Here is a 21,295-nt window from a genome sequence, read left to right on the forward strand (position 1 = left end):
AGATTGGAAGATCGGGGGGGAGAGGTGAAGATCGGGCGGGGGGAGAGGGGAAGATCGGAGGGGAGAGTGGAAGATTGGGGGTGGGAGAGGGGAAGATCGGTGGGGGGGGGAGAGGGGAAGATCGGGGGGGGAGTGGAAGATCGGGCAGGGGGAGAGGGGAAGATCGGAGGGGAGACTGGAAGATCGGGGGGGAGAGTGGAAGATCGGGCGGGGGGAGAGGGGAAGATCGGGGGGGAGAGGTGAAGATCGGGGGGAGAGGGGAAGATCGGGGGGGAAGAGTAGAAGATCGGGGGGAGAGAGGTGAAGATCGGGGGGGGAGAATGGAAGATCGGGGGGAGAGGGGAAGATCGGGGGGGGAGAATGGAAGATCGGGGGGAGAGGGGAAGATCGGGGGGGGAGAGTAGAAGATCGGGGGGGAGGGGGAAGATCGGGGGGGGAGATTGGAAGATCGGGGGGGAGAGGGGAAGATCTGGGGGGAGAGTGGAAGATCTGGGGGGAGAGGGGAAGATCGCGGGGGAGAGTGGAAGATCGGGGGGAGAGGGGAAGATTGGGGGGAGAGGGGAAGATCAGGGGTGGGGGGGGAAGATCGGGCGCGAGAGGGAAATATCGGGGGAGAGAGTGGAAGATCGGGGGGGCAGAGTGGAAGATCGGGGGGGGAGGGTGGAAGATCGGGGGAGGGGGGAAGATCGGGGGGGGAGAGGGGAAGATCGGGCGGGCGGAGAGGGGAAGATCGGGGGGGGAGAGTGGAAGATCGGGGGGGGAGAAGGGAAGGTCGGTGGGGGGGAGAGGGGAAGATCGGGGGAGAGATTGGAAGATCGGGGGGGAGAGTGGAAGATCGGGGGGAGAGGGGAAGATCGGGGGGAGAGTGGAAGATCGGGGGGGAGAGTGGAAGATCGGGGGGAGAGTGGAAGATCGGGGGGAAGAGGGGAAGATCGGGGGGGAGAGGGGAAGATCGGGGGGGAGGGGGCAGATCGGGGCGGAAGAGTAGAAGATCGGGGGGGAGAGTGGAAGATCGGGGGGAGAGTGGAAGATCGGGGGGAGAGGGGAAGATCGGGGGGAGAGGGGAAGATCGGGGGGGAGAGTGGAAGATCGGGGGGAGAGTGGAAGATCGGGGGGAAGAGGGGAAGATCGGGGGGGAGAGGGGAAGATTGGGGGGGAGAGTGGAAGATCGGGGGGGAGAGGTGAAGATCGGGGGGGAGGGGGCAGATCGGGGCGGAAGAGTAGAAGATCGGGGGGGAGAGTGGAAGATCGGGGGGGAGAGGGGAAGATCGGGGGGGGAAAGTGGAAGATCGGGGGGGAGATTGGAAGATCGGTGGGGAGAGGGGAAGATCGGGGGGGAGATTGGAAGATCGGTGGGGAGAGGGGAAGATCGGGGGGGAGATTGGAAGATCGGTGGGGAGAGGGGAAGATCGGGGGGGAGAGGGGAAGATCGGGGGGAGAGGGGAAGATCGGGGGGAGAGGGAAGATCAGGGGGAGAGGGGAAGATCGGGGGTGAGAGGGGAAAATCGGGGGGGAGAGTGGAAGATCGGGGGGAGAGCGGAAGATCGGGGGGGAGAGGGGAAGATCGGGGGGGAGATTGGAAGATCGGGGGGGAGAGGGGAAGATCGGGGGGGAGAGGTGAAGATCGGGGGGGGAGAGGGGAATATCGGGAGGGAGAGTGGAAGATTGGGGAGAGAGCGGAAGATCGTGGGGAGAGTGGAAGATCGGGGGGGAGATTGGAAGATCGGGGGGGAGAGGGGAAGATCGGGGGGGAGAGGTGAAGATCGGGGGGAGAGTGGAAGATCGGGCGGGGGGAGAGGGGAAGATCGGAGGGGAGAGTGGAAGATTGGGCGTGGGAGAGGGGAAGATCGGGGGGGGGGGGAGAGGGGAAGATCGGGGGGGGAGTGGAAGATCGGGCGGGGGGAGAGGGGAAGATCGGAGGGGAGACTGGAAGATCGGGGGGGAGAGTGGAAAATCGGGAGGAGAGTGGAAGTTCGGGGGGGAGAGGTGAAGATCGGGGGGAGAGGGGAAGATCGGGGGGGAGAATGGAAGATCGGGGGGAGAGGGGAAGATCGGGGGGGGAGAATGGAAGATCGGGGGGAGAGGGGAAGATCGGGGGGGGAGAGTAGAAGATCGGGGGGGAGGGGGAAGATCGGGGGGGGAGATTGGAAGATCGGGGGGGAGAGGGGAAGATCTGGGGGGAGAGGGGAAGATCGCGGGGGAGAGTGGAAGATCGGGGGAGAGGGGAAGATTGGGGGGAGAGGGGAAGATCAGGGGTGGTGGGGGAAGATCGGGCGCGAGAGGGAAATATCGGGGGAGAGAGTGGAAGATCGGGGGGGCAGAGTGGAAGATCGGGGGGGGAGGGTGGAAGATCGGGGGAGGGGGGAAGATCGGGGGGGGAGAGGGGAAGATCGGGCGGGGGGAGAGGGGAAGATCGGGGGGGAGAGTGGAAGATCGGGGGGGGAGAAGGGAAGATCGGTGGGGGGGAGAGGGGAAGATCGGGGGGGGAGAGGGGAAGATCGGGGGCGGGGAGAGTGGAAGATCGGGGGAGAGATTGGAAGATCGGGGGGAGAGGGGAAGATCAGGGGGGAGAGGGGAAGATCGGGGGGAGAGGGGAAGATCGGGGGGAGAGGGGAAGATCGGAGGGGGAAAGTGGAAGATCGGGGGGGAGAATGGAAGATCGGGGGGGAGATTGGAAGATCGGTGGGGAGAGGGGAAGATCGGGGGGGAGAGGGGAAGATCGGGGGGAGAGGGGAAGATCGGGGGGAGAGGGGAAGATCGGGGGGGAGGGGGAAGATCAGGGGGAGAGGGGAAGATCGGGGGTGAGAGGGGAAAATCGGGGGGGAGAGTGGAAGATCGGGGGGAGAGCGGAAGATCGGGGGGGAGAGGGGAAGATCGGGGGGAGATTGGAAGATCGGGGGGGGGAGAGGGGAAGATCGGGGGGGAGAGGTGAAGATCGGGGGGGGAGAGGGGAATATCGGGAGGGAGAGTGGAAGATTGGGGAGAGAGCGGAAGATCGGGGGGAGAGTGGAAGATCGGGGGGGAGATTGGAAGATCGGGGGGGAGAGGGGAACATCGGGGGGGAGAGATGAAGATCGGGGGGAGAGTGGAAGATCGGGCGGGGGGAGAGGTGAAGATCGGAGGGGAGAGTGGAAGATTGGGGGTGGGAGAGGGGAAGATCGGGGGGGGGGGAGAGGGGAAGATCGGGGGGGGAGTGGAAGATCGGGCGGGGGGAGAGGGGAAGATCGGAGGGGAGACTGGAAGATCGGGGGGGAGAGTGGAAGATCGGGGGGAGAGTGGAAGATCGGGGGGGAGAGGTGAAGATCGGGGGGAGAGGGGAAGATCGGGGGGGAAGAGTAGAAGATCGGGGGGAGAGAGGTGAAGATCGGGGGGGGGAGAATGGAAGATCGGGGGGAGAGGGGAAGATCGGGGGGAGAGGGGAAGATCGGGGGGGAGGGGGAAGATCAGGGGGAGAGGGGAAGATCGGGGGTGAGAGGGGAAAATCGGGGGGGAGAGTGGAAGATCGGGGGGAGAGCGGAAGATCGGGGGGGAGAGGGGAAGATCGGGGGGGAGATTGGAAGATCGGGGGGGGGAGAGGGGAAGATCGGGGGGGAGAGGTGAAGATCGGGGGGGGAGAGGGGAATATCGGGAGGGAGAGTGGAAGATTGGGGAGAGAGCGGAAGATCGGGGGGAGAGTGGAAGATCGGGGGGGAGATTGGAAGATCGGGGGGGAGAGGGGAACATCGGGGGGGAGAGATGAAGATCGGGGGGAGAGTGGAAGATCGGGCGGGGGGAGAGGTGAAGATCGGAGGGGAGAGTGGAAGATTGGGGGTGGGAGAGGGGAAGATCGGGGGGGGGGAGAGGGGAAGATCGGGGGGGGATTGGAAGATCGGGCGGGGGGAGAGGGGAAGATCGGAGGGGAGACTGGAAGATCGGGGGGGAGAGTGGAAGATCGGGGGGAGAGTGGAAGATCGGGGGGGAGAGGTGAAGATCGGGGGGAGAGGGGAAGATCGGGGGGGAAGAGTAGAAGATCGGGGGGAGAGAGGTGAAGATCGGGGGGGGGAGAATGGAAGATCGGGGGGAGAGGGGAAGATCGGGGGGGAGGGGGAAGATCGGGGGGGGAGATTGGAAGATCGGGGGGGAGAGGGGAAGATCTGGGGGGAGAGTGGAAGATCTGGGGGGAGAGGGGAAGATCGCGGGGGAGAGTGGAAGATCGGGGGGAGAGGGGAAGATCGGGGGGAGAGGGGAAGATTGGGGGGAGAGGGGAAGATTGGGGGGGAGAGGGGAAGATCGGGGGAGAGGGGAAGATCGGGGGGGAGAGTAGAAGATCGGGGGAGAGATTGGAAGATCGGGGGGGGAGGTTGGAAGATCGGGGGGGAGAGTGGAAGATCGGGGGGAGAGGGGAAGATTGGGGGGGAGAGGGGAAGATCGGGGGGGAGAGGGGAAGATCGGGGGGAGAGGGGAAGATCGGGGGGGAGAGTGGAAGATCGGGGAGCAGAGGGGAAGATCGGGGTGAGAGTGGAAGATCGGGGGGAGAGGGGAAGATCGGGGGGAGAGGGGAAGATCGGGGGGGAGGGGGATGATCGGGGGTGAAGAGGGGAAGATTGGTGGGAGAAATGGGCAAGATCAGGAGGACATCGGTGGGTGAAGAGGGGGACATCGGAGAGGGAGACATCGGACATCGGAGCAGGGTGCAAAGGTAGGTTCATTTTGTGTTTTAACTTCTATCTGTGGTGTTATATGTAATTTATTTAGTTTCTTTTTCCCTGATGCAGCCGTTCCAGGCGTGAATCAGAAGCAGTGGGCAGGCTGCCCAGGTGAGTTAAAAATCATTACAATTACTTAATCTGTCACAAGTAAAGTGCCCTAAGTACCTCAGTGAGGTACATTTGGCTCTTTAACTGTCATCCCACCGGCTGGTGGGTCCCTGGGAAACTCGAAAGTCGACGGGTTGGAGCCGGCATCCAAACCCGAATGGGATTTCCGCGATTTTCGGAGCCCCCTCATCCCCAATGCACCCGCAATTGCCCCGTAAAATTGAGCCCTTACTCTTAATGTATCCAACTCACACAAGGTACAACAGCAATAACAATTTGCATTTATATAGCGCCTTTAACGTAGTAAAACGTCCTAAGGCCCTTCACAGGAGCGTTACCAGACAAAAATTAACACCGAGCCAGTGAAGGAGACATTAAGACAGGTCAAAGAGATAGGTTTTAAGGTGCATCTTAAAGGAGGAGAGAGAGGTGGAGAGGCGCAGAGGTTTAGGGAGGGAATTTCAGTGCTTAGGGCCTAAACGGCTGAAGGCACGGCCGCCAATGGTGGGATGAAAGAAGTGCGGAATGCACAAAAGGCCAGAATTGGTGGAACTCGGAGGGTTGTAGGGCTGGAGGAGGTTACAGTGATGGAGGGGGTAAGGCCATGGAGGGACTCGAACGTGAGGATGCGAATTTTAAAATCGAAGCGTTGTTGATCAGTGAGCACAGGGGTGATGGGTGAATGGGACATGGTGCGTGTTAGGAAACGGGCAGCAGAGTTTTGGATGAGTTTTTAATGGAGGATGGAAGATTGTAGGCCGGCCAGGAGAGCATTGGAATAGTTGAATCTGGAGGTAACTAAAGCATAGATGAGGGTTTCAGCAGCAGATGGTCTGAGGCAGGGGCGGAGATGGGCGAAATTATGGAGGTGGAAGTAGGCAGTCTTGGTGATGGAGTGGATATGGAGTTGGAAGCTCAGCAAAGGGTCAAATAGGACACCAAGGTTGCGAACAGCGTGGTTCAGCCTGAGACAGTGGTCATGCAGGAGGATGGAATCGATGGCTTGGGAATGGAGTTTGTGGCAGGGGCTGAAGACAATGGCTTGGTCTTCCCAATGTTTAATTGGAGGAAATCTTGGCTCATCCAGAACTGGATGTCAGACATACAGTCTGACAACACAGAGGCAGTGGAGGTGGTGGTGAGGTAGAGCTATGTGTCGTCAGCGTACATATGTAACCTGACATGTTTTCGGATGATGTTGCTAAGGGGCAGCATGTAGATGAGAAAATAATTTATTCAGTTAAAATACCGACTACACAATGAAATTCCCAGTAATCAACTGCAGATTTTTTTCTCGATAGTGTCATAATTATTGTTTCTCTGGACTGTAATAGCAAGTCACAACTTGTGCTTGTCGCTTTTAACACTTACAGTATCTTGCCTTTAACAATATTCTCTGCTCCTCTATTGAAGGCTTTGCTGGAGTATGGTTCCATGGGTGCTGGAAGCCCTCCAGTACCTGGCCCAAGTAGCTATTTTTTCAAGCATCAGCAGATTATTCAACCATTGAGTGCACCAAGGCTGAAACCAAAACACCCACACACACGCACTTTCCAGCAGGAGTCTCTGGATACCAAGACAGGTCACCAAGAGATGGAAGTAGTGGGAAAAAGAAAGGACGAAGGAAGAAAACACGAAGAATATGACCTTTGCTGTCTCTATCCAGAATGATAGGTCAAGATTGGGACCTTTCTGGATTTAAGTAGCACAGGGAGTTGGTGTAGCCAATGGCTGTGTCCATGCTACTCTTATTTAATTCATAAGTAAATTGAGGTCTAATTTTCTTACCAACGTGGATTTTCTCCACTTGCTTACTGGTGGGATTCCATCTGTACACATTCTGTTCAGTGATGTCTACATAGAGAAGACTGCCGTGTTTTTCTTCCCAAACGGGGCTTTCTCCAACCGAGTATTTCTCTTTCACAACACATTCAATTTTAACGGATGCCATTACCTGAAACTTAAAGGTAGTCATTGCCTTTCTCTCTCAGAACTTGGGTTAGCTAGATCTTTCTACCATTCACTGTAACAAGAACACGAAAGCTAGTTTACGTCATATAGTGCGCCATGTATGTGCCAACTGCCCACTTTTAATACAAAAGAAATTCTCAGGATGTGGAGCTTTTTCCTTGAACCATTGCAATCCCTGTTGTGATGATGCTTTTAAGTACAGAATTCCAGGATTTTGTCCAGTGACAATGAATGGTCTGTCCATTATTTCACTCAGAGGGCATTAAGAGTCAACCACACAGAGTAGAACTGCAGCCATGTGTAGGCTAGAGGTGGCAGGTTCTTATCCTTGGAGGATGTCAGTGAACCTGTTGGACATTTTTTTCCTGGTGCTAGATTTATTGAACTCAATTTCACAACAAGCCATGGTCAGATCTGATGTTACAACCATAACCACTAGACTACCGTACATTACAACAGTGACTACACTTCAAAAAGTACTTCATCAGCTGTAAAGCGCTTTGGGGCGTCCTGAGATTGTGAAAGGCACTATATAAATGCACGTCTTTCTCTCTTTACTTTTTTACCCAGTTTGCAGACAGTAAGAATTTTCAGGGCCGTGTCTGTATTCACGGGCAATAATCAATGTAGGGCTCGACTCTTCCCCTCAGCATTGCTCCTGCCTCCCACTTCCTCTTGCTGATGCCTTAAGAAATTGAACATCTCTTCACACTGTGGGCAGGAATTCTCACAAGATTAGGAATTCCAACCCGTAGCTAACAATGGCATTAAATCACTTAGAACATTAGCAACATGAGGTAGCAGCTAGCGGCAACATTGAGGTAGAGGGAGCTGAGAGGCAAGAAGGGTGTCAGTATGGTGGGGGGGGGAGGGGGGTTGGAGAGTGGCAGGATTAAACTGAGGAGGGAAGAGGGAGAAAGGAGAACACCAGGGGGAAGTGGGGGTGGAGGGGGCAGAAGAACAGCAGCATGACCTGTGAGAGTTTGAAGAGAGAGAATGCCTCTGAGAATTAGATGCCGATTTAGAAAAACTAGCAAAAGCTGACCAACAGCTTCAAAAAATCTGATAGTTCCAATAAGCTGATAACTCAAGAATGGTGCCTATTATAGTTTGATGTGCAAAAACACTAGTTACACAAGCTTTATAGCGTAAGCAGTAGACATACACAATGTTCCTACTTGAAAACCTGAAGGGGGAAACCCAGATGCTTAAGGCAGAAAATTATTGATGCATTTCTATGAAGATCCAGGGATGAGCTCCCCTGGAAAATTTAGAATGTTTACATTAAAGAAATCATACATTCTGGTTAATTTTAAGCACATTTATACTTCAGAATTGATAGATTCGATTTTTAAAAAAAAGGAAAAACAAAGACACATTTGAACTTACAACAGACTAAATAAACCATCATTTCCCCAAAAGTTATCTCAACAATCACCTCCCTCAACCAACCACCTCCCACCCCAGTTCCCAGAGGGACTCGACCCAATGCGGACCCAGTTCACAGAAACACTGTACCCCACCCTTTCACAGAAACATTCTCTTCCCACCCTCCCAGGTCATACTAGCACCCATCTGGTTCTCTCCCATCAAGTGCCAAATATCAACTTTTTCTAGAGGTGGGGCACGTCACCAACACATTTACCATCCTTAAGGCTTTCATGTTCTTGTGGGTTATTTGCTCCAATATAAGTGAAGGAATATTATGTATATCTACTTCTTAAGTTACAAGCCCACTCCAATTACAGAAACAGTAGCTTTATTGTACTAGACTTGGCTTTAGTGGTTATGATTTTGCTTCTCATTGGACTTTTCCTTAAGGCCATTTTTGAGTTGTCAACTTTTTGAAACTGTTAGTCAGTTTTTGTTAGTTTTCTAGGTTGATATGTAGGATGCATGTTTGTGCATATGATTCCTCAGGTGGCAACATCCTGATATCAGACAGGGCTTGGAATATGCCTAGATGTGGTGTTTTACAACTCCATTATGAGTCTTTACTGAGAATTTGCAGTTTTCTCTCATGTTAATTTATCCATAAAAATTATTGCTGGGAATTCAGGTTCAAATAAATTCAAGTGCATCTTTTCACACATAATAGAGCAATATTACTACTTTTACTAAAATCATAGAAATGGTTACGGCACAGGAGGCTATTCGGCCCGTCGAGCCCGTGCCGGCTCTCTGCAAGAGCAATCCAGCTAGTCCCACACACCTGTGCTTTCCCCGTAGCCCTGCAAATTTTTTCCCTTCAAGTATTTATCCAATTCCCTTTTGAAAACCACGATTGAATCTACCTCCACCACCCCCTCAGGCAGTGAATTCCACATCCTAACCACTCGCTGCGTAAAAAAGTTTTTCCTCATGTCGCCTTTGGTTCTTTTGTCAATCACCTTAAATCTGTGTCCTCTGGTTCTTGACCCTTCCGCCAATGGGAACAGTTTCTCCATATCTACTCTGTCTAGACCCCTCATGCTTTTGAATACCTCTATCAAATTTCCTCTCAACCTTCTCTGCTCTAAGGAGAACAACCCCAGCTTCTCCAATCTATCCACCTCACTGAAGCCCTTCATCCCTGTGTTAGGGTAAAATTTGGGCTGTTGGGTTAAAGGCAAAGATGAAGTGACTATTGTGTGCATGGCTGCGGTCATTGCCCCAAGACCACACTGAAATGCGCTTTGTGCAGACCAGACTAACCCTAATTAAAAGCTTAAACATAACATATGACTACTAAACAAAATGGACTCTACTAAACAAAATGGATTCTGTGACTGTGGGAAAGACAGTTAAAAGTGCTGAGTTTGTATATTCCGAAAACTGACTTACAGTCTGGGAATACAAAAGACATTTCACAACGAGCTGATAAAAACTATAGAACCAGGCTGAATAGACAAAGACCATACTGTCTTAAGGTGATAACAGTTGTTTTAATATGATTGGAGGTTTAGAGGGGATTTGAGAAAGAACTTTTTCACCCAGAGGGTGAAAAAGTTCTTTCTCAAATCCCCTCTAAACCTCCCGCCTTTTACCTTGAATCTATGTCCCCTTGTTATAGAACCCTCAACGAAGGGAAAAAGCTCCTTAGTATCCATCCTATCTGTGCCCCTCATAATTTTGTACACCTCAATCATGTCCCCCCTCAGCCTCCTCTGCTCCAAGGAAAACAAACCCAATCTTCCCAGTCTCTCTTCATAGCTGAAGCGCTCCAGCCCTGGTAACATCCTGGTGAATCTCCTCTGCACCCTCTCCAAAGCGATCACATCCTTCCTGTAGTGTGGCGACCAGAACTGCACACAGTACTCCAGCTGTGGCCTAACCAGTGTTTTATACAGCTCCATCATAACCTCCTTGCTCTTATATTCTATGCCTCGGCTAATAAAGGCAAGTATCCCATATGCCTTCTTTACCACCTTATCTACCTGTTCCACCGCCTTCAGGGATCTGTGAACTTGCACACCAAGATCCCTCTGACCCTCTGTCTTGCCTAGGGTCCTCCCATTCATTGTGTATTCCCTTGCCTTGTTAGTCCCTCCAAAGTGCATCACCTCGCACTTTTCCGGGTTAAATTCCATTTGCCACTGTTCCGCCCATCTGACCAACCCATCTATATCGTCCTGCAGACTGAGGCTATCCTCCTCGCTATTTACCACCCTACCAATTTTTGTATCATCAGCGAACTTACTGATCATACCTTTTACATTCATATCCAAGTCATTAATGTAGACCACAAACAGCAAGGGACCCAGCACCGATCCCTGTGGTACCCCACTGGCCACAGGCTTCCAGTCACAAAAACAACCTTCGACCATCACCCTCTGCCTTCTGCCACTAAGCCAGTTTTGTATCCAAAGTGCCAAGGCACCCTGGATTCCATGGGCTCGTACCTTCTTGACCAGTCTCCTGTGGATGTTCATATGTTCGAGTATATCACAGTCCCCCTGCCGTATTTCTATGTAAACAATTTTACAACACCAAGTTATAGTCCAGCAATTTTATTTTAAATTCACAAGCTTTCGGAGGCTTCCTCCTTCCTCAGGTAAATGTTCAGGAGCTCCATGAAGCCGACGCATTTATACATATAGAACAATACATGGTGTTTACAGAATTCCCCTGCAACTGCCCGTTGCCAAGGCAATCACCGTGTTCAGACAGAGAGGTGTCTGAACACGGTGTTCAGTCTATGTCTACATCGTCCTTCTCCATAGTGAAAACAGATGCAAAAAATTCATTTAGAACCCCTCCTACATCTGCCGGCTCCACACACACATTGCCATTTTTGTCCCTAATGGGCCCTATTTTTTCCCTAGTCATCCTCTTACCCTTAATATACTTATAAAACATCTTAGGATTTTCCTTTATTTTGCTCGCCAGTGTTATTTCATGGCCCCTCCTTGATCTCCTAATTTCTTTTTTAAGTATCCCCCTGCACTTTTTGTACTCTTCTAGGGCTTCCTCCGTCTTTAGCCTTTTGTATCTGCCAAAAGCCCTCCTTTTTTTCCTAATCCATTCTCGTATATCCCCTGACATCCAAGGTTCCCTGGAGTTCTTGGAACCACCCTTGACCTTTACGGGAACATGTTGCCATTGTATGGTCTCAATCTCCCTTCTGAAAGACTCCCATTGCTCCGATGCGGATTTTCCTACAAGCAGCTGATCCCAGTCCATTTTAGCCAGATCCTGCCTTATCCTATTAAAATCATCAGTTGCAGTTTGTTTTACACTTTTTTTCCTTCCCTTCTGTATAATTTTCAGGTGTTTTCGTGATCCTACCCCGTGTGTATCTCTGGCAATGTCACTGAGTGGAGCTGGCGGGATGAGGCAGCTTCTGCTCTCTGGCTGCTGCCTGTCTCCCTTGGCCGGGGACTCGCCGAAAGATCAGGTGCTTTGCAACATCGCCGAAGCGGCGTTAAAGCAATCCTCTGAGCGGCTCTAACAAGGGGGTGGAGGCAGCGCCCATCTCCCGAAAGGGAATTCCGCATTGGTGACCTGGGCTTGAAGGGAGATTCGCGGCCGGGTCCAATCTCTCAGAGCCACTGTGTAGGTGTGTGTGTAAACCAGGAAGGTTCAGTGTGAGCGGCGGCAGTTTTAGGATGTTGGCAGGTTGCGGCTGTTTTCCCTTCGGAGTGAACAGTGATTCCTTTCCTTCCTTTCAGCAAGAAGGAACTGGGTTGATTGATTGATTAATACCTGGAACGGCGATATATTTCCAAGTCGGGATGGTGTGTGACTTGGAGGGGAACGTGCAAGTGGTGTTGTTCCCATGTACCTGCTGCTCTTGTCCTTCTAGGTGGTAGAGGTCGCGGGTTTGGAAGGTGCTGTCGAAGAAGCCTTGGCGAGTTGCTGCAGTGCATCCTGTGGATGGTACACACTGCAGCCACAGTGCGCTGGTGGTGAAGGGAGTGAAGGTTTAGGGTGGTGGATGGGGTGCCAATCAAGCGGGCTGCTTTGTCTTGGATGGTGTTGAGCTTCTTGAGTGTTGTTGGAGCTGCACTCATCCAAGCAAGTGGAGAGTATTCCATCACACTCCTGACTTGTGCCTTGTAGATGGTGGAAAGGCTTTGGGGAGTCAAGAGGTGAGTCACTCGCCGCAGAATACCCAGCCTTTGACCTGCTCTCGTAGCCACAGTATTTATATGGCTGGTCCAGTTAAGTTTCAGGTCAATGGTGACCCCCAGATGTTGATGGTGGGGGATTCGGCGATGGTAATGCCGTTGAATGTCAAGGGGAGGTGGCTAGACTCTCTCTTGTTGGAGATGGTCATTGCCTGGCACTTATCTGGCACGAATGTTACTTGCCACTTATGAGTCTTATTACTCCTTATTTTAATGGTTTCTCGTCATTAAAAAAATTAAATTAAAATTTTTTTTTAAAATGTTTTTTTTACTTTTCCCTTCTGTCCCTTTTATTTAATTCAATTATTTCTTACCCTCTCATTTTTTCGCTGTCTATAACTGTTTTTGCAATGATTTTAATGTTATCCCTTCACTTCCTGATTTTCACGTTCGAAGCCTGCAAAAACCGTTTCACAGCTTGTCAAAAATGCTTCAATCTGATTGGCTGAGGGGAGAGAGCGATCCTCTCGCATCTCCCAGGGTGCTAGCTTTGCTTGAACTAACGCTGGGCTCTTCTCCGCTTCCTATTCGAGGAAGTGCCCAAAGTAAAAACCGCGGTAAGTTAGTGGGTTCGTATAAATCTATGGAGCACTGCTGGTTCGCCACTCTGAGCAATTTCTGCCCCATTGGATTTATTAGTGACTAACTTATATTGATGACCCCTAGTTTTGGACTTCCCTGCAAGTGGAAACATCTTCTCTACATCTACCCTATCAAACCCCTTCATAATTTTAAAGACATCTATTAAGTCACCTCTCAGCCTTCTCTTTTCTCCAGAAAAGACCCCCAGCCCATTCAGTCTTTCCTGATAATTCCAACGTTTCAGTTCTGGCATCATCCTTGTGAATCTTTTTTGCACCTTCTCCAGTGCCTCTACATCCTTTTTGTAATATAGAGACTAGAACTGTGCAGGGTAGTCAGTTATAAGCAAAGATCATTGCTTTTAATGTGTTTTACATGTGGTCCCAAGATTTGTCATTGTTAGTCAAGATAAATCTCAAGACAACTGAATAATTGTAGGATTTCCCAAAATCTGGTTTATAAAGGAAACCAGAAAACCTAACACCTAAGCAGGCCACAAACAAATTGTGAAAATTAGCATGATTGAGCTAAGCAAACAGACACTTTCTGTCGGGTCAATCTCAACCACTTCTTTATCAATCAGTTTTCAGAATTGGCCAATAAATGTAGATGCATTTCCGAATCTTGGCGACTACAATAACCAGTAAACCACTTACTGCCATCACGCTAATTAAGCCAATGCATTACTCATTAAAATACCAGACCCAGTCAAGTCATTTTTTGTGACACAATAACTTAATTTCAGTAGCACCACTGTGAACATGAGGGTAGAAATTCCAATAAATAAAGTTTACATACAAACGCTGAATGCATTGCAAATGGGTTAATTGCCTGTATAAAAATAGCATACAAAGGATTATATTATGAGCATATTATAAATTCATAGATGAACTTCACCAGTCAGAATCTATACCCCCATGGTTTCTCTTAAAGAAGAAACTTGCATTTATATAGTTCCTTTCACATCCTTAAGCACCTCACAGCCAATGAATTATTTATTGAAGTGTAATTGCTGTTCTTATGTGGGCAAACATGCAACCAATTTGTGCACAGCAAACTCCCACAAACAGCAAATGAGATAACTGATCAGTTCATTTGTTTTAGGTGTTGGTTGAGGAATAAATGTTGCCCAGGACATCGGGAGAACTCCTCTGCTCTTCTCTGAATAGTGCCATGAGATGTTTTACATCTAAATGAGCAGGCAGATAGGGCCTCAGTTTACAATGTCATCTGACAAGGTATCACTTCATCAGCACTTCACTGAAGTGTCAGCCTAGATTATATATTCGAGTCCCATGGTGAGGCTTGAAACCATCTTCTCTGAGTCAGCTGCAAGAGTGCTATCACTAAGTCAAGCTGACACTTAACACATTCACACACTCAACCATTAAAAAAACAACACAGTGCAGAATCTTGAAGAAATAATTTTATTGTTTCATAGTAGATCGATCAGTATATTGAGATGACCATCAGCAATAGTAACATTTGAGTATTATTAGAATAATAACAATGATTAGAATGTAGGAAAAGTGAAAAAGACCTGGGGCTCGATTTTACCGTCGGGTTTCCTGTGGGTTTCCAGCGGGGGGGCCCCGAAAATCCCGATATCCAGGCACGTGACCGGATCGCGCCACGATCCCGACCACTTCCGGGTTCCCCGATGACGTGCAGGGGTGCGAGCGCAGCCCCCGCTGGTGGGAATCCCGCAGGCAATTAAAGCCAGCGGGATGCCACTTGAGTGTATTTATTTGGCTTGTTCAGGTCATTAACTGACCTGATTAAGGGACTGTGTGTGATTTTGGATAAACATGGGACTGTTTCACACACTGGGGGAAACAGTCCTAGTTGAACTGGACGTGTTGCAGCCGTCAGCCTGTGGCAGCTGCAAAGGTCCATTTGACAGGGGGTGGGGGGGGGGGTGGAGACCCTCACCCATTGCAGGAGGCCGCTCTGTCACTTGGGACAAAGTGTGGCCTCCACCACCCACCTCCTGACAGTCAAAGTCACCAACCTGCACACTCACCCCGGGGTCCGGAGACATGTGTCTACATTGCGGACCCCCTCAGATGTCCATATTGCGGATGGGGGGCCGCCGTAGCTGCAGTCATGACCTCCACGGAGGGCGAACGGCATCACCAGCCTCGCCATCCACGCCGTCCACCTCTGACACGTGGAGCTCCACAACACAGTGCTGTGACACATCCACCTGCACAGCAGGAGGGAGGGCTACCGCAGAGAGAGATGTGTCGCAGAGGGCAGTACCCTCGCCCCACGTTCCACAGACCGAGGCTCAGCCTCCTGTACCTCTCTGAGCAGCAGTGCACACGGAGGCTCAGAGTCAGTCGACATGTAGCCGTGGACATCTGCAGCCTCTTTCATGCCGAGCTGCTCCTGGCTGGCCCGTGCACCATCTTCCTACCTGTCGCTGTCAAAGTCACCACTGCCCTCCCGAACTTCTGCTCCACAGCCTTCCAGGCTGCAACTGGGGACATCCCCGATGTCTCTCAGTCGTCTGCACAGAAGAACCCTGCAAATACACCTACACCCACTCTGCAGTGACACACTGGGTGGCATCAGTGGTGGGTCCTCATAGGGATACCCAGGAGCGGGCATTATTGCACAAACCGGACAGGATTCGCGAAGACATGGCAGTAGTGGTGCCAATATAATGTGTGATGTGAGTTGTTCTTTAATTCAATAGAAGTAAGAACCATGACAATCCCTCAAACACCCTTGTGCATCCCCTTCATGCTCACGACACGTTTGCCTTACGCTGCCTACTGCACATATGTGATGCATGCAGCACAGGTGGTGGCAGGTTGAGTGAGGCTGGCCGTGAGAGAGATGCACGAGAGGGTGAGTATGGGATAGAGCCATGAGATTGCATGAGGATTGGGTTGCGTGGTAGTGGTGGGGTGAGTACTCGCGAGGTGAGTAGGTGCAGGTAAGTTGAGGATGAGGTTTGAGTGGGTATGAGGGGTCATGTGACAGAGTAGTGTTGGCAGTGCCGAAGGAGATGTGGGGTGGGGGCAGTGTTGTGGCAGGCGTAGTGTAGGGGAAAGACTACGTGTTCTCACTGTTGCTGACCTACTGAGGTCATTGGAGCGCCTCCTGCACTGTATGTAGTTGGGCGATATGTTTGTGGCGCAGGTGACCCCCTCTGCCACCTCGAGCCAGGCCTTCTTGGTGGCAGAGGTGGGCCGCTTCCTCCCGCCCGCCGGGGGGAAGATCTCTGTCCTCCCCCTCCTCCTCACCCCATCTAATGATACCTGGGGTGAGGCATCATTAAACTGGGAGCAGCCTTCCCCCTGGGCTGCTCCATGATGTAATTTTTGCTGTTTGTGGCAGCATCTGTCAGTGGAGGACTGCCCCTTTAAATAGAGCGCCTCCAGCTGACAGATCTTACTGCGCATGCGCAGCCCGCCCAACGCGCAGATCAGCATCGGGGAACCCGGAGGAGCAGGTAATTGGATCCAATTAGTGTGTTGCCTGCCGAGTACCCGCACCCCTGGTAAAATCGGGCCCCTGGTGTAGCAAATGAGTTTAACAACTTATCAGTGCATCTATAAAATGTTAATTTGCAATTTTGTAAAGCTTGCTATCGTAGTAGCTTTGAAGTAGGTTATCAAGTGAGCATCATATCTGCACCGAATGCAGGTTTAAGGTTGTTGAAGGTGTGTTTTATCCTGCGTACGAATATGGTGGAATTCCCTTCACTCCAAGTCCAGTAATCTGAAACAGAAGAGAATATGGGCTCAACATTAATCTTTCTGTCCAGTTTTCTTCTATCTGCTGCTGCAAATGCCGACTCATGCTAGAATCCTGTTCCATGGTCATCGCTGCCCTCCATTCCCTCCGTGATTCTCATTTATGTCTGAGCCTAGATCGTGATCTTTCAACAGACAGCCGGATCAACACGTGCATTTTACAGCATTGACCACAGAACAGCATCCAGGAGTAGGATGCCTGGCTGTTTTTTCGCCTTGTATAAGAGCTCTGAACTCTAATATTCCTAAAGCCACCACAGCATTACATTTTTTAAGAACTTTCTCTTTTAGATAAGTAGTTTACCAGTTTTACTTGCCCAAGTGGTAACTTTACTTGACTGTACCGATGGCTTTGGCGCAAACACCTCATACTAGCTGCAAAAGGGGGGGGGGGGTTGCCAATCAAAAGGACTGTGGAATTGGGGGGAGCACTCCTGCTCCTCCTGACTCCACAGGAACGCCTTTTTAACCTACCTTTTTTTGGCAGTGTCATGGGGTCATGTGTGGGGGAGTTCCTGAGCTACTCTGAGAATTCTATCCAGTAGGCCCACCATATGGTCTTTGCGGAACTCACACCAGCTGAGAGCGGAGTGGCCTGACAGATCAAAAAGTTGGCAATTCTGATACTCATCTCAAACATTGTGGATATACAGGAAATTGTGATATATAGGAAATAACACCATTCTATCTACCTACCTTAAAAATGCCACCTGCTTCTGGTTGTCTTCGATTCCACTCTTCATCCATCCCTTCCGCAGCTGATGTTACATAAAGTTCGGAATAATCCTTTCCTCCAAAGCAGCAAGAAGTTGTCTTGTCAACAGGCAGTTTCACTGTTTGGATCCTTTTACCTGAAGGAAAGATTCTTATCTATGATTTCTGGGCTTTAGACTTCACTGTCATTGTGAGAAAAACGAGGATTCAGATTAATTTATATTATGGATTCAGAATCTCCTAACATGGATTTACTGAATTTGAATCTATGGGGGAAAGGGGGAGGGGATTTCCCAATTTCCACTGTTACTAAGGCGGAACTCTTGGAGAAACGGCGTAAAGTGTTAATTTTAGCTGCTTATGCTGTTTCAAAGTTATGGCTGGAGATCGGAAGAGCGCCTGCGAAAACTCCAGGTGCAAAATTCAAAAACTGAGCTCAAACAAGGAATTAACTTTCCTTGACCACCATTATCTGCCATAATAAGTTACTAGAGAACTCCATTGTCTAGCTCCATAAGGTATCCCTCATGTGGTTCCACTATAAACCAACCAAATGAAGCCAGCATATCTTCAGCAATGGCTTCTCTTCCCACCCCCCACACTTTCATTTCTTGAATCCCAGATGTAGCTACCCTTGGCCCTCTCCTCTTCCTCATCTACATGATGCCCCTCAGTGACATCTTCCTTAGTACAGGGTCAGCTATCATATATATGCTGATGACATCCAGCTCTAACTTTTCATCATGTCTCTTGACTCCACAGCTGTCAGACTATCTGTCCACCATGAAGTCATTGATGAGTCACAGCTTCCTCCAACTGAATGCCTAGAAGCCATTGTATTCACGTCCTCCCACCACAAACTCTGCTCCTTTGCCACTGACTCCATCACCTTCCTCAACCACTCACTCAGGCGAAATCAGACTGTGCAAATACCTTAGTGTCCTGTTCGACACAGAGCTGAGCTTCAAGCCCCACGTCTTAACCATTACCAAGACCACTTATTTAGCCTCTGCAACAATGCCCACCTCTGCTCCATGTCAGCCCTCCACCACTGAAACACTTATCCAACTCTACACTTGATTATTCCAATGCCCTCCTTGTTGGCCTCCAATCCTTCGCCATCTATGAATTCCAACTTGTCCAAAACTCAGCCACCCATCTCCTGTTCTGCCTCTAGTCCCGATCTTCCAACTCCCCATTTTCATTCACCTACATTGGCTCTCGGTCCCCGATACATTAAATTTAAAATGCTGATCCTCATCTTCAAATCTTTTCCATGGCTTTGCCCCATCATATCTCTGCAACACCCTCCAGTCTTATATCCCCTCCCATATCCTTCAGCCCTCTGACTCTGGCCTTTTGTGCATTCTCCCTTCCCCTTATCCACCATGGTGGTAGAAGTTTAAACCACACAGACCTTCTCTCTTGAGCTCCCTCCCTAAGCCCTCCACCTCTCTTCTGCTCTCTCATTTGAAAACCTTCTTAAATCCCATCTTTTTACCAAGGTTTTAATTATCCCTCCTCATCTTCCATGGCAAAGCATCCGTTCCCCTATCTTCTTCTATTTGTGAAATGTTTTGAGACATTTTTTGCATTAATGACAACAAGCTATTGCCCAAATTTCATGATTGACTGATATAAGGAAGGACAGGTTTTGCAAATTTTCTTTCCTTTGTGCATTTGAGGACTTTGTTGTACACAGTATTGCAATCCTGCAAGTATTGGCAAAACTTACCCAATGAATACAGTCAATACTAGGGTTAAAATGGTGATCCTATAGAATGTTATGATCTTAAATTAGGGCATGGTCTTTAGATATATTCAAGCAGAGACTGTACGAATGGAATAATTCTGATGGACTACATAAGACCATTATTGTAATAATAGATTTGCCTTGTCTTGTAGCACGGAGAGATGTGTGAAGGTGCCACGGAGTGGTAAAATTTGGGTTAGAATGCATGATAGCCAACATGGTGAGTTACTGATCTCAGTCAAGTAGATAAAGGGGAACCAGTGGATGTAGTACATTTGGATTTTCAAAAGGCATTCGATAATGTGCCACATAAAAGGTTGTTACGCAAGATAAGGACTCATTAGGTTGGGGGTTACATATTAGCATGGATAGAGGATTGGTTAATGGACAGAGAATAGGGATAAACGGGTCATTTTCAGGCAGGCTGTAACTAGTGGGGTGCCACAAGGATCGGTGCTTGGGCCTCAGTTATTTAGAATCTAAATCAATGACTTAGATGAAGGGACCGAGTGTAATGTATCCAAGTTTGCTGATGATACAAAGGTAGATGGGAAAGTAAGCTGTGAGGAGGACACAAAGAATCTGCAAAAGGATATAGACAGATTAAGTGAATGGGCAAGAAGGTGGCAGGTGGAGTATAATGTGGGGAAATGTGAGGTTATTCTCTTTGGTAGGAAGAATAGAAAAACAGAATATTTTTTAAATGGTTAAACTAGTAAAATGTTGGTATTCAAAGGGATTTGGGTGTCCTCGTACAAGAAACACGAAAAGTTAGCTTGCAGGTACAGCAAGCAATTAGGAAAGCAAATGGCATGTTGGCCTTTATTGCAAGGGGATTGGAGTACAAGAGTAAGGAAGTCTTACTACAGTTGTATAGGGCTTTGATGAGACTTCACCTGGAGTACTATGTACAGTTTTGGTCTCCTTATCTAAGGAAGGATATACTTGCCTCAGAGGTGGTGCAACGAAGGTTCACTAGATTAATTCCTGGGATTAGAGGATTGTCCTATGAGGAGGGTTTGAGTAGAATGGGCCTATACTCTCTGGGGTTTAAACATATAAGATTCTGAGGGGGCTTGACAGGGTAGATGCTGAGAGGTTGTTTCCCCTGGCTGGAGAGTCTAGAACTAGGGGGCATAGTCGCAGGATAAGGGGTTGGCCATTTAAGACTGAGATGAGGAGGAATTTCTTCACACAGAGGGTTGTGAATCTTTGGAATTCTCTACCCCAGAGGGTTGTGGATGCTGAGTCATTGAGTATGTTCAAGGGCTGAGATAGATAGATTTTTGGACTCTAGGGGAATCAGGGGATATGGGGATCGGGCAGAAAAGTGGAGTTGAGGTCGAAGATCAGCCATGATCTTATTGAATGCGGAGCAGGCTCAAGGGGCCATATGGCCTACTCCTATCCCTGTTTCTTATGTTCTTTCAGGAGGAGTTTCCTGGTGGAGATGATGGGAAGAGACATTGGACATTGACTTGTGGTTCAAAAGTGGCCTGTGAGTAGGCCACCCTCATCACTAATAACACTACATCTGACCAACAACCAATGTATTTTTGGTTAGAGAATGTTATAATGTGGGAGATTAAAGGGAAAAAAATAACAATAAACTGATGTAATAATACATAATTAATTCTGATACTAGGTGTCAAAATAATAAATTGCTATAGTTTCTTCAAGCATATAATTGGATACCATTGTTTACATATTTAATTGATTTACCTGTTTCTGGATCAATACGAAGGACTCTTCCACCATTGTAGCAGGCAACCCAAAGTTTTCCCTCTGCATCGATGCATTGTCCATCTGGAATAGCCTCCTCTTGTTCAAGCTTGTACACAGCTCTTCGATTTGCTATACAGTTATTTTTTTTAAAATTAAAGACTTATTCATTAGAATCACCTGTCCCTTCCTTTAAGGAATTAGAAACTGAATCAAGTCATCCCTGACCAAGGTGGTGACAAGTTATCTCTTCCCAGTGGGGCTTGAAATGCCTGTGTATTACTTTTACCATTTGTGTCAAATTCTTGTGCATGCTATGGGTTAATGACTTTGGTAAAATAACGGATGCAAGAATTTGATGCAAATGCTTTAACTGGCGCA

The 21,295-nt window shown here is 49.4% G+C and overlaps 2 protein-coding genes across 3 annotated transcripts in view; both read right to left on the reverse strand.

Moving 5' to 3' along the window:
* LOC137322452 (regucalcin-like) overlaps window positions 1-6,747 on the reverse strand; it is a 28,131-nt gene extending 21,384 nt beyond the window's left edge. For both annotated transcript variants that reach the window (XM_067985373.1, XM_067985372.1), the window contains exon 1: window positions 6,585-6,747. In XM_067985373.1, coding sequence (XP_067841474.1) covers window positions 6,585-6,747 — 163 coding nt within the window. The remainder of the gene's footprint in view (window positions 1-6,584) is intronic.
* A 7,619-nt stretch (window positions 6,748-14,366) lies between these two features.
* Window positions 14,367-21,295, reverse strand: part of rgn (regucalcin) — a 34,972-nt gene continuing 28,043 nt past the window's right edge. Inside the window, exons 5-7 of the mRNA XM_067985760.1 lie at window positions 20,915-21,046; window positions 17,422-17,576; window positions 14,367-16,690 (exon numbers count right to left, since the gene is read on the reverse strand). Coding sequence (XP_067841861.1) covers window positions 16,640-16,690; window positions 17,422-17,576; window positions 20,915-21,046 — 338 coding nt within the window. The 3' untranslated portion in view covers window positions 14,367-16,639. The remainder of the gene's footprint in view (window positions 16,691-17,421; window positions 17,577-20,914; window positions 21,047-21,295) is intronic.

The sequence above is a fragment of the Heptranchias perlo genome, chromosome 6, assembly GCF_035084215.1.
Source record: "Heptranchias perlo isolate sHepPer1 chromosome 6, sHepPer1.hap1, whole genome shotgun sequence".
NCBI lineage: Eukaryota > Metazoa > Chordata > Chondrichthyes > Hexanchiformes > Hexanchidae > Heptranchias > Heptranchias perlo.